The sequence below is a fragment of the Mytilus galloprovincialis genome, chromosome 2 (genome assembly GCF_965363235.1).
Source record: "Mytilus galloprovincialis chromosome 2, xbMytGall1.hap1.1, whole genome shotgun sequence".
Lineage (NCBI taxonomy): Eukaryota > Metazoa > Mollusca > Bivalvia > Mytilida > Mytilidae > Mytilus > Mytilus galloprovincialis.
The window spans coordinates 80291820-80305932 of NC_134839.1; the positions used below are offsets into that span (position 1 = coordinate 80291820).

At 34.9% G+C, this 14113-nt stretch overlaps 1 protein-coding gene and 1 long non-coding RNA gene across 8 annotated transcripts in view; both read right to left on the reverse strand.

Annotated features, from left to right (window-relative positions):
- Positions 1-5995: 5995 nt before the first annotated feature.
- LOC143064525 (uncharacterized) lies at positions 5996-7203 on the reverse strand. The gene is made up of 2 exons (XR_012975270.1): positions 7087-7203; positions 5996-7038 (listed from the first exon to the last, which is right to left on the reverse strand). It is a non-coding gene; the product is annotated as an uncharacterized LOC143064525 (long non-coding RNA).
- Positions 7204-9693: 2490 nt separating this feature from the next.
- The window catches only part of LOC143064526 (ubiquitin-associated domain-containing protein 1-like), a 44826-nt gene continuing 40406 nt past the window's right edge, over positions 9694-14113 (reverse strand). For all 7 annotated transcript variants that reach the window (XM_076237407.1, XM_076237406.1, XM_076237409.1 and 4 more), the window contains exons 7-9: positions 12203-12403; positions 11109-11250; positions 9694-9924 (exon numbers count right to left, since the gene is read on the reverse strand). In XM_076237407.1, coding sequence (XP_076093522.1) covers positions 9779-9924; positions 11109-11250; positions 12203-12403 — 489 coding nt within the window. In that variant the 3' untranslated portion in view covers positions 9694-9778. The remainder of the gene's footprint in view (positions 9925-11108; positions 11251-12202; positions 12404-14113) is intronic.

The following is a 14113-nucleotide window of genomic DNA, read 5'->3' on the forward strand; positions in this document are numbered from 1 at the left end:
AATATCAATAAAAGATGAACCCTTGAATGGTAAAACCATTATAGTCAAGATAAAACCTAGTGAAATCTTCCCAAGATCGATTTCGTTTAATGTTATTCACGTGTGTACAGTACATGTAGACCACGATGCGCCATTTTGAAAATGTGTGATTAAAGTATCAAAATTTTCGTATTCCGACTTTTTGTGTTTAACTCTTAACTTATCGACTTAAATAAATCAAGACCTAACATTTTTTAATTGTAAATTGTAACCATTAATACTGAAAGTGTAAACCTGAAAGAAGTGGAATTTTGTATACGAAACTATATTTCCAGGTGAAAGGTCACATTGTACAGGTGTATCGTCTTACATGAATGAGTTTACAGGTTTGTGTGTAAAGCAATTAATTAACCATGTCAACTTTAGATTTCGTCTAAGTTCAGTAATTTTGTGATTTTACTTTTAACTAAAACACGATAAAGGAAACCATCTTGAAATGACCTTAATTGACATCGACAAAATCTATAAATACGTATTCAAATGAGGTCCCGATTGACATTGATTGATTGGCCCTGATCTAGTATAATGTTTGGGGGTTTACACGATACATAGCAAGTACGGAAAGACACGATGACAAATAATAACATCAGCTTGCATTAAATAGTTAAATAAAATTCATACAATGTAGAAATAAAATAATCAAGTATTCTTACAAATTCAAGACTTACACAGAGAGGAAGTAGGACAATGCTTTTAAATATTTACCTTTACGGTAGGATGGAATCCACCAAATTCATCGGCGTAATAGCCGCAAAATAATATCCATGCGCCATTCATGCCATTTGGCAAATTTTAATGCCTTCATTACAAACATTTTCGGCGATGAAATTATTCTTACATTAGTTCACTTACATCTTCATCAAAAGCACAGACGATAAAAAGCTATGCTTAACTTTTTAATTAGCACTTTTTCAAATGGGGAACATCAATTGTTTTGGGAAAATCGACGATCATTTAAGGTAATCTTCCTTATATTTATTGTTTTTTATAACAAAAAGTGTGAAAAAAATGTCTAATTAGTTATAAAGAATCTACCAGACCTGCCAGATCAGAGCAATGGCACTTTTTCAAAAATTCCCAGAGGGGAACCCAAATCCAGGGTGCTCGCATAAGGCAGCTTAACTGCCTAAAAATCCTGTTTGTTTTGAATAGTAATTTATTGTCTCTGTTAGATATTGTTATCTGTCGACTGTAGGCATGCATTTCGGCTGTTATCTGTCGACTGTATGCATAAAATTGAGAATGGAAATGGGGAATGTGCCAAAGAGACAACAAACCGACCATAGAAAGAAAAAAAAACAACAACAGAAGGTCACCAACAGGTCTTCAATGTAGCGAGAAATTCCCGCACCCGGAGGCGTCCTTCAGCTGGCCCCTAAACAAATATATACCAGTTCAGTAATAATGAACGCCATACTAATTTCCAAATTGTACACAAGAAACTAAAATTAAAATAATACAAGACTAACAAAGGCCAGAGGCTCTTGACTTGGGACAGGCGCAAAAATGCGGCGGGGTTAAACATGTTTGTGATATCTCAACCCTCCCCCTATACCTCTAGCCAATGTAGAAAAGTAAACGTATAACAATACGTACATTAAAATTCAGTCCAAGAAATGTCCGAGTCTGATGTTAGAACATGTAACCAAAGAAAATAAACAAAATGACAATAATACATAAATAACAACAGACTACTAGCAGTTAACTGACATGCCAGCTCCAGACTTCAATTAAACTGACTGAAAGATTATGATTTCATCATCTGAACATCAGGCACAATCCTTCCCGTTAGGGGTTTAGTATCATACCATCATAACATATATGAGAAGAACATAACCCGTGTCATGCCAACAACTGGTTTTTGAATAAATGTGTTTAGTTCCGATGCAAAGACCCTATAAGTGAATCAATATTAACGCCAAAATATGCAATCTTTAATGACCTGACAATTGTATCGTAACTATATCCCTTCTTAATAAGTCTATTCAAAGGTTTTGTTAGTTTTTGAGGTGAATACTGACACCTTTGTGCTTTATAAAGAATATTTCCATAAAAAATTGGATGTGAAATACCTGAACGTATAAGAAGTCTGCATGTTGAGCTATATTTACGAATGATGTCCTTATACCGATGATAAAATTTAGTAAATGTTTTGACTAGTTTGTGATATCGAAAACCCTGGTGTAATAATTTTTCAGTAATACATAAATTTCTCTCGTTAAAATCTAAAACATTGTTACATACACGAGCGAATCGTACAAGTTGAGATATATAAACACCGTAAGATGGTGACAAGGGAACGTCACCATCTAAAAATGGATAATTAACGATAGGAAATGAAAAATCATCTCTTTTATCATAAATTTTAGTATTCAGCTTTCCGTTAGTGATATAGATATCAAGATCGAGGAAAGGACAGTGGTCATTGTTAGTATTAGCTTTATTTAAAGTAAGTTCAGCAGGATAAATTTCTTCAATATACATACTGAAGTCGTCATTATTGAGAGCCAAAATATCATCCAAATATCTAAAAGTATTATTAAATTTGTTTATCAGATGTTGTTTCGATGGGTCTTTGCTTATTTTTGTCATAAATTGTAACTCATAGCAATACAAAAACAGGTCCGCAATAAGTGGTGCACAGTTAGTCCCCATTGGAATTCCGATAATCTGACGATATACGGAATTCCCAAAGCGAACAAAAATGTTATCTAGTAAAAATTCAAGGGCATATATAGTATCAAAGCATGTCCAATTGACATAGTTTTTTTGTTTATTGCTACTAAAAAATGACCTAAAAGAGTTTGAACATATATATTCACATTCTGACTTTTTAAATGCCCATTTAATTAGGTGTGTGAATTTTTTCTAAATGAGAGTGTGAGGCAATGTGGTATACAGGGTAGAAAAATCAAAACTTTGAACAGATTCAAAATCACCAATATAAGCATGCAATTTATCAAGTACTTCAAACGAGTTCTTGACACTCCAAAAGTAATTAATTCCACTATTTTAGAAGGCCTTATTTGAACAATTTATTATCAGATTTTTAATTGTTCCAAGTGTGCTGGTAAGAAGAATAGACAATTTAGTAGTGGAACAATGGCTTGAAGACGAAATAAATCTATATTTGTAAGGTGTTTGCATTTCTTCTCAGCAAAGACACAAACTGTTATCATTTTTGACAGCTTAAATTCAGTCATAAAAATTCAATAAGTTGAAACGGAAATTTATGAGGTTATAGTTCATAAGAAAATATTGAAACTGCATTATTATTGTCTTTTCTTAAATATCTTCAAAGTAATCATTTATGTATTGATAAAAGTTGTACACGATATTTGAAAGGGACGTTTATTGGTGAAAGGTATACATAATGGTGATGTCTACTGTTCATATGAATTATTCAATATGCTAAAGAAAAGCTAGTCCCTAAAAAATGAGAATTAATAAAATTTTCTGGATGTGTCCTCTTCATGAAAGATTAATTCTAAAAATTTGAAGAAAGTATTTCAAAATGTAAGAAGCTATATGGCACAAAAAGGAAACAACCATAATAGCAAAATTAATCGGGAAAAAAAATTGCAGAAAGGATTTGTAACATTAGATTTTTTTATTCATTTCTAAATTTATCAACAGAAAATTAAACAAGAGGCTCTCAAGAGCCTGAATCGCTCATCTGGTAAACAATGCCTTCGGCCATGTTTTTTGACGAAATAGAAAATAAAACACAAACTTTTATTTTATACACCCTAGTGATCATTCAAATGAAGTTTGGTTGAATTTGGTTGAGTAGTTTTAGAGGAGAAGATTTTTTAACGTTAGCAAATATGATGAACAAATTGTGAAAAATTGTCATTAAAGGACAATAACCCCTTAAGGGGTCAATTGACAATTTTGGTCATATTAACTTATTTGTAGATCTTACTTTGCTGATCATTTTTGCTGTTTACAGTTTATCTTTATCTATAATAATATTCAAGATAATGACCAAAAACTGCAAAATTTCCTTAAAATTACCAATTAAGTGGCAGCAACCCAACAATGGGTTGTTTGATTCATCTGAAAATTTCAGGACTGATAGATCTTGACCTAATGAATATTTTTACCCCTTGTCAGATTTGCTTTAAATGCTTTAGTTTTTGAGATATAAGCCAAAAACTGCATTTGACCCCTATGTTCTATTTTAAGTAACGGCGGCCATCTTTTTTTGACGGATCAAAAATCGAAGCACAAACTTTGTGCAGGATAATCTAAGGAACAATCATGCTAAGTTTCATCCAAATCCATTCAGTAGTTTCAGAGGAGAAGATGTTTGAAAAATTGTTAACGACGACAGACGACGACGACGGACGCCAAGTGATGAGAAAAGCTCACTTTTCCTTTTAGGAAAGGTGAGCTTAAAACTGCAAAATTTCCTTAAAATTACCAATTCAGGGGCAACAACCTAGCAACGTGTCGTCCGATCCATCTGAATATTTCAGGGCAGATAGATTTTGACCTGATAAACAATTCAACCACAGTCAGATTTGATCTTAATGCTTTGGTTTTTGACATTTTACCCTTATGTTCTACTTTTAGCCGTGGCAGCCATCTTGTTTGGATGGCCGGGTCACCCGACACATTTTTTAAACTATATACCCAAAACATGATTGTGGCCAAGTTTGGATTAATTTGGCCCAGTAGTTTCAGAGGAGAAGATTTTTGTAAAAGATTACTAAGATTTACGAAAAATGGTTAAAAATTGACTATAAAGGGCAATAACTCCTAAAGGGGTCAACTGACCATTTCGGTCATGTTGACTTATTTGTAAATCTAACTTTGCTGAACATTATTGCTGTTTACAGTTTATCTCTATCTATAATAATATTCAAGATAATGACCAAAAACTGCAAAATTTCCTTAAAATTACCAATTCAGGGGCAGCAACCCAACAATGGGTTGTCCAATTCATCTGAAAATTTCAGGGCAGATAGATCTTGACCTGATAAACAATTTAACACCTGTCAGATTTGCTCTAAATGCTTTGGTTTTTGAGTTATAAGCCAAAAACTGCATTTGACCCCTATGTTCTATTTTTAGCCATGGCGGCCATTTTGGTTAGTTGGCCAGGTCACCGGACACAATTTTCAAACTAGATACCCTAATGATGGTTGTGGCCAAGTTTAGTTCAATTTGGCCCAGTAGTTTCAGAGGAGAAGATTTTTGTAAAAGATAACTAAGATTTATGAAAAATGGTTAAAAATTGACTATAAAGGGCAATAACTCCTAAAGGGGTCAACTGACCATTTCAGTCATGTTGACTTATTTTTAGGTCTTACTTTGCTGAACATTTTTGCTGTTTACAGTTTATCTCTACCTATAATAATATTCATGATAATAACCAAAAACGGCAAAATTTCCTTAAAATTTCCAATTCAGGGGCAGCAACCCAACAATGGGTTGTCCGATTCATCTGAAAATTTCAGGGCAGATAGATCTTGACCTGATAATCAATTTTACCCCGTCAGATTTGCTCTAAATGCTTCGGTTTTTGAGTTATAAGCCAAAAACTGCATTTGACCCCTATGTTCTATTTTTAGCAATGGCAACCATGTTTGTTGATAGATCAAAACTTCGGATACAATTTATAAACTACATACCCTAAGGAACATTCAGTTAAAGTTTGGAAGTATTTGGCCTAGTAGTTTCAGAGAAGAAGATTCTTGAAATAGTTTACGACGACGGACGACGACGGACGCCAAGTGATGGCATAAGCTCCCTTTGGCCCCTCGGGCCACGTGAGCTAAAAACGTAGAATATAGTTCATGTCAGTAAATAAGCTATGACATATAAGTTGATGATACCCATAGGGACTAAAAGTTGTTTGCCAGCATTGGTATCGTCTCCCTGTCTTTAAAAATAATCAAAGCGCTTGTAAGAACCGCTGTGTTAATATCAGTTGGAAGTCAAATTAATATTGCATTGTATCAAGCATTTATTTGTAAATCAACTATTCCTGACATAGGAAGATAACTTCAACACTTTAACATATTTTTAGAACAGATATTAGATCCAAGCACCTTGCATAAATTATGTAATTTTCTTGACAAGTATAACATAGTTTTTTATTTGAATATCTGAGCATATATTTCATATACAAATTTCTATAAATGTGAATGGATACCATGTATCAATGCACTATATGTTGTGTATCTCAAAGGTAGTAATCAACCTTGGAAGATTTAGATATCAAGTCAGGATTGAATTGCATGCAGTCTTTACCCAAAATAATGCTTCATGATTTGTGTATGTATAGCGCTGTTCTGGATTTTCCTTCACTTACACCAAAAAGTAAAGTATGTATATTTACTTGAATATGTGAAGAGCTAAAATTGCATATAACCAAAGGGATACAAAATGATTAACAAAACCAATCTAAGGTCAAATTTGCCTGACGAAATTGGAAACTTTGTTCTCCGTCTTAATTTATCAATTGAGAATTTCCAAAAGGCAAATTTGGAAAATTTCTTTATGAACATTTGAAAAACCTTAAAGGTTTTTGGTTGAAAAAATATAACAAGGGGTTACTGCAAATAAGTTAAAAGATTTCATGGAGTATGTTTCTGAAAGTTTACTGAATTTAACCAATTTCAAAACCTGTCAAAAGTATCTTATGGCAGACTAGTTACATTAACGTCTAGAAAATAAGGTTTTATCTTCCTCAGGCAAAGCAGGCCCTACATGGATTCAGCTTTTTGACGGTCCATATTGGTTTATAGCTCTTCAACATTTCTGTCATTATACATCATTGGCTTTCAAATATTCGGCATAAAGTGATCCTGATGAAAGTAAATCCAGAAAAGATCTTCGGATGTATGGAATTTATAAGGTGTTGTTTACATTTTTACAGCACTGATCCGATACCTCTACTGGTGGACTATCAGTCCCCGGTGGTAAAAACTGATCCGATACCTCTACTGGTGGACTATCAGTCCCCGGTGGTAAAAACTGATCCGATACCTCTTCTGGTGGACTATCAGTCCCCGGCCGAAAAAACTGATCCGATACCTCTACTGGTCGACTATCAGTCCCTGGTGGTAAAAACTGATCCGATACCTCTACTGGTGGACTATCAGTCCCCGGTGGTAAAAACTGATCCGATACCTCTGCTGGTGGACTATCAGTCCCCGGCCGAAAAAACTGATCCGATACCTCTGCTGGTGGACTATCAGTCCCCGGCCGTAAAAACTGATCCGATACCTCTGCTGGTGGACTATCAGTCCCCGGCCGTAAAAACTGATCCGATACCTCTACTGGTGGACTATCAGTCCCCGGCCGTAAAAACTGATCCGATACCTCTACTGGTGGACTATCAGTCCCCGGTGGTAAAAACTGATCCGATACCTCTACTGGTGGACTATCAGTCCCCCGTGGTAAAAACTGATCCGATACCTCTACTGGTCGACTATCATTCCCCGATGGTAAAAACTGATCCGATACCTCTACTGGTGGACTATCAGTCCCCGGTGGTAAAATCTGATCTGATACCTCTGCTGGTGGACTATCAGTCCCCCGTGGTAAAAACTGATCCGATACCTCTACTGGTCGACTATCAGTCCCCGGTGGTAAAAACTGATCCGATACCTCTACTGGTGGACTATCAGTCCCCGGTGGTAAAATCTGATCTGATACCTCTGCTGGTGGACTATCAGTCCCCGGTGGTAAAAACTGATCCGATACCTCTACTGGTGGACTATCAGTCCCCGGTGGTAAAAACTGATCCGATACCTCTACTGATGCACTATCAGTCCCCAGTGGTAAAAACTGATCCGATACCTCTACTGGTGGACTATCAGTCCCTGGTGGTAACAAGAGTGCACACGCTGAAATGTCTCGCCTTCTATACTAATCATTGATATTATGTTGATAGTCCTAAGTAAAAAGCTAAGCTTTATAACAACTGTACCATAAACTTAACATTAACCAAGATAACTAAACAAAGACCAATGAACCTTGAAAATGAGGTCAATGTCAGATGAACCATGCCAGGCAGACATGTACAGCTAACAATGCTTCTATACAACATATATAGTTGACCTATTACTTATAGTTTAAGAAAAATAGACCAAAACACAAAAACTTAACACTGTGCAATGAACCGTGAAAATGAGGTCACGGTCAAATAAAACCTGCGCGACTGACATAAAGATCATTAAATATTTCCATACACCAAATATAGTTGACCTATGGCATATAGTATTAGATAAAAAGACCAAAACTCAAAAACTTAACTTTGACCACTGAACCATGAAAAAGAGGTCAAGGTCACATGACATCTGCCCGCTAGACATGTACACCTTACAATTATTCCATACAACAAATATAGTAGACCTATTGCATATAGTATGAGAACAACAGACCAAAACACAAAAACTTAACTATAACCACTGAACCATGAAAATGAGGTCAAGGTCAGATGACACCTGCCAGTTGGACATGTACACCTTACAGTCCTTCCATACACCGAATATACTAGCCCTATTGCTTATAGTATCTGAGATATGGACTTGACCACCAAAACTTAACCTTGTTCACTGATCCATGAAATGAGGTCGAGGTCAAGTGAAAACTGTCTGACAGACATTAGGACCTTGCAAGGTACGCACATATCAAATATAGTTATCCTATTACTTATAATAAGAGAGAATTCAACATTACAAAAAATTTGAACTTTTTTTTCAAGTGGTCACTGAACCATGAAAATGAGGTCAAGGACATTGGACATGTGACTGACGGAAACTTCGTAACATGAGGCATCTATATACAAAGTATGAAGCATCCAGGTCTTCCACCTTCTAAAATATAAAGCTTTTAAGAAGTTAGCTAACGCCGCCGCCGCCGCCGGATCACTATCCCTATGTCGAGCTTTCTGCAACAAAAGTTGCAGGCTCGACAAAAACTGATCTGATACCTCTGCTGGTGGACTATCAGTCCCTGGTGGTAAAAACTGATCTGATACCTCTGCTGGTGGACTATCAGTCCCGGTGGTAAAAACTGATCCGATACCTCTGCTGGTGGACTATCAGTCCCCGGTGGTAAAAACTGATCCGATACCTCTACTGGTGGACTATCAGTCCCCGGTGGTAAAAACTGATCCGATACCTCTACTGGTGGACTATCAGTCCCCGGTGGTAAAAACTGATCCGATACCTCTACTGGTGGACTATCAGTCCCCGATGGTAAAAACTGATCCGATACCTCTGCTGGTGGACTATCAGTCCCTGGTGGTAAAAACTGATCTGATACCTCTACTGGTGGACTATCAGTCCCCGGTGGTAAAAACTGATCTGATACCTGTACTGGTGGACTATCAGTCCCCGGTGGTAAAAACTGATCCGATACCTCTGCTGGTGGACTATCAGTCCTGGTGGTAAAAACTGATCCGATACCTCTTCTGGTGGACTATAAGTCCCCAGTGGTAAAAACTGATCCAATACCTCTGCTGGTGGACTATTAGTCCCCGGTGGTAAAAAAAAAAAGGTGATTAAGATAATCATTATCAAACACATTATCAAATAATTCCTTTAGTCAAATTTCTTCCAAAATTCCTCTTCAAACCAGCATTTTCTATGATTGAGGTGAACTTACCAGTATTACAATACAGTAAATTAGCAAATATGTGTTTTTTATTATCAATAAATAATTAAGGCACTTTAAATAACAGGTATCACAAATCAATATCACAGAAATAAACAATAAATTATTTGATTTGTCCATCGTTGTCAGTTTCACTGGAATATTTCCAAGAATGATATATCCTTGTAATATGAACAATAAAAGGTCCAGTTTCTGGGTCACTCAGCCACTGGTGTAAGGTCAAAGGGCTTTCTAATAGTTGTATCATAGCTGAAATATAAATATTTATTTAGTAATTGTGTAATCTGATAAGCAAATAAATAATATGCGACTCAATTGACTGGAATGTCAGATACTATTCATCAGTATGAAAATATTAAGATTCAAACATTATTTTGCAGGTTTTTTCTTTGAGGTCAACTTAAGTAAATTGATGAGATCCCAGGTCCTGTATGCAACTTTTGTCATTTTGATTAAGAACAAAAACTTTGTAAGAGTTCCACGGAACCCAGTGTCTCGCCTACTTTTGCTGTTAATCGCAGACTCAACAAAAATGAGGAAAGACATCATGTGGAAATTTATTTTTACAAAATTTTCTTCTTGACACTATTTTATGATCATAAACAAGCTTCTGTCCAAGTTTGGTACAAATCAAGGATAGTTTATGAAAGTTATTAAAATTTTAAAAACTTTAACCACAGAGTGAATGTAATGTTTCCTCGCAGAAAAAGTAAGTCCATTTATAAGTAAAATACGGAAAAAATGGAATTTTTTTTTACAAAACTTACTTCTGGATACTTTCTTATGATCATAAACAAGCTTCTGTCTAAGTTTGGTAGAAATTCAATATAGTTTAAGAAAGTTATAAAAAATTTCAAAAACTTTAACCACAGAGTGAATATTTGTGGACGCCGCCGCCGACGACGACGCTGACGACGGAATGTAGGATCGCTTAGTCTCGCTTTTTCGACTTAAGTCGAAGGCTCGACAAAAACTATAATAGATTAAAACTTTGTTTTCTCATTTGATATGTTTCATAATATGTTAATATCAATTCAGAAAGTTTTGCTTGCTATGTATTTGTGATAATCAGGGGTTTCATTATCTTTCATGTTGACTGGTACTTTCCACCTTTCTAGGTGGTACTTTTCAATTTATTCCATGAATATCTTATATAAAAATTCCTACATTTAGGCGGTACTTGTCAATGGCATAGGAGGGTAAAAGTACCAGGTACCGCCTCCTAATGAATGGCCTGGATAAAAGAAACAAATTCAAACAATTAAAAAAATATTTGCATTAAACTTGTTTGCTTTTGTTATAGATTGAATATCTAATCATTGATGCTTTGAGAGGCACATATTCTAGTTATTAGTTAAAATCTGAAGAAAAACAGTACACTAACTTTATCTATCAATTCTAAAGATTACATCAAACTGTTACTGACATCTTACCTAATAAACATCTTGGATTATTTAAGCCCAGCTGAACATTTGGATTTGATACTAAAGCTTTGTACATTTGACTAGATGAATCCAAACCTTCTGGTTCACTTTCCTCAATTCTTGTTTTTCTGTCTCCTAGCAACCACTCACACTGAAAATATTAAAACAAAAATCTTTAGTAATAGTCATTTTTTGTTGAATACATTACACTTCCTTTTCAATTATAAAATCATAATTATGAAAAGTTGAAGTTGAACTTGACAGTTGTGCAAGTAATTTTATTTAAACCTGCTTTTCCTCTTCAACATAAACAGATCTAGATTTTTTATAATTTAAATAAAACATGTGTTCACAGGTTGAATATCTGTTGTTTATGTCTACATATTACTGCAAAACACTTCAAATGATTGTGACTCAGACATGTCCTTTACCATGTTTACAATAAATTAAAATACTTTATTTTTAAAGATGGTCCACTGTTCATTTTTTCACCCTGTTCATAAATCAGAAGTTCTGCACTGTAATAAGATTAAAAGTTGTACAGACAAATGTATAATAGGAAGATTTACTACTATTATTGTACTGGCACACAAAAAAATTACATACTAAAAGAGAGTTCTGATGGCTCAGAAATATCTCAAATCTAATTTATAGCAAGAATGCGTCCAAAGCACTATAAGTTTCAATGTTCAATGGACCGTGAAATTGGGTAAAAAATAATTTGGCATTAAAATTAGAAAGATCATACCATAGTGAACATGTGTACTAAGTTTCAAGTTGATTGAACTTCAACTTCATCAAAAACTACATTGACCAAAAACTTTAGCCTGAAGCGGGACAGACGAACGAACGGACGGAGGAACGGACGCACAGACCAGAAAACATAATGCTCCTCTACTATCATAGGTGGGGCATAAAAAGAATTCAAATAAGTTCTTCACTAGCTCTCTCCCTTTTTCATCACTGTCAGTAGAAGTTTGACAGACTAAACTTAATTTGATATGGCCTTTAATGATATAAGCTTCTGTTATATGTGGTACAATAACATCACAACTTAAGGGTTGCCTATGCCATATTCATATTCAGACACATCCATAACTTACAGCACCATTCTGTTCATTCCTGGAAACCTTTAAAGCTTCAATAACTTCTGCCTCATCAAATCCCATCTCTACAAGATTTAACAAGGCCTGTGGATTAGGTTTGAATTCTTTCTTCCCCAGAGCTCGTAGAGACTGAAGATTACTTTGATCTGTATCTTCCTTTATGGTTTCTGGTAAAGTTATTCCTGTGGCACCTTCTACCTGTAAAGTAAAACAAACAGTTGCTATAATTAGTTTGTATGAATGCCTTTTTACTTGTATAATAAGATAGTATGAATGACTTTACCTTGCTATAATTAGATTGTATGAATGCCTTCCTTTTTTCTATAATAAGATTGTATGAATGTCTTTTTCCCTTGCTATAATTAGAAAGTATGAATGCCTTTTTGTCTTGCTATAATTAGATAGTATGAATGACTTTTTCTCTTGCTATAATTAGATTGTATGAATGCCTTCCTTTTTCTCTTGCTATAATTAGATTGTATCAATGTCTTTTCCCTTGCTATAATTAGATAGTATGAATGCCTTTTTCTCTTGCTATAATTAGATAGTATGAATGCCTTTTTCTCTTGCTATAATTAGATAGTATGAATGCCTTTTTCTCTTGCTATAATTAGATAGTATGAATGCCTTTTTCTCTTGCTATAATTAGATAGTATGAATGCCTTTTTCTCTTGCTATAATTAGATAGTATGAATGCCTTTTTCTCTTGCTTTAATTAGATTGTATGAATGCCTTTTTCTCTTGCTATAATTAGATTGTATGAATGACTTTTCCTTGCTATAATTAGATTGTATGAATGACTTTTCCCTTGCTATAATTAGATTGTATGAATGACTTTTCCCTTGCTATAATTAGATTGTATGAATGACTTTTCCCTTGCTATCATTATATTGTATGAATGCCTTTTTCCTATCTCTAAAACAAAATTCTAACCCTTTTGGTCCATGTTATATGTGAGAAATATGTTTTTGGAGTTTAGGATGATGTTCATTTTCACTGAATTGGTACACATTTTTATTTAGGGGCAAGCTGACATGGCTGAGGACCACCTCCCAGTGCTGAATTGGAGAAAATCTTGCATGACATATTTTTAATCATATTAACAGCAGTAATATATGAGCTGTTACGGAAAGAAATAGACCTTATGCAAGTGAACATATTATAGTCGCCGTCACGTAAAATTGGCACCATGTTTTTTGTCAAAATTTTCTTAAATATCGACCGCGTTTACTAAAGATCATGTTTTTCAATTAGCGGAATCAAATATCATTCCAAAAAACAACTACTGTCCTACCTTTTATTGTGTTTACACTGTATAATCCTGACCTTCACATAATCCAAGATTAATTTGTATGGTGGAATCCGACATTGTTATTACCGGAAGTGTTGCCGTGGAGTTCCACGTGCTCTCAATTTTCTTGTGTCTCTCGGAGCTTTTCGTCATCTTTACGTAAAAAGCGCGGGAAATTGTATCATCAATGACAATGATATTACCGGAGAGTAACGAATGTTATGGAATAAGGGACCTTCATAGAAACCAAGATGGCGGTTATACAATGTAAATAATCTTGAAAAATGTGAAGGTCAGGATTATACAGTGCAAACACAATAAAAGGTAGGACAGTAGTGGATATTTGGACAGGATTTTACTTCCGCTAAAAGAAAAACATCATCTTGAGTAAACGCGGCTGATATTTAAAATTTTTTTAACAAAAAACATGGTGCCAATTTTACATGACGGCGACTATAGTATGAAATTCAAAACAGTTAGCTGTGGCCATTGATTGACACATTAAAATCATTCATTGACTGGGACAATTTAGGTGAACGTTTGTATGTAACGACCAATGCTCACTATGTACTTTTTAAAGACACTTAAACTATGGGGTCACCAAAGGTTCTCAACAC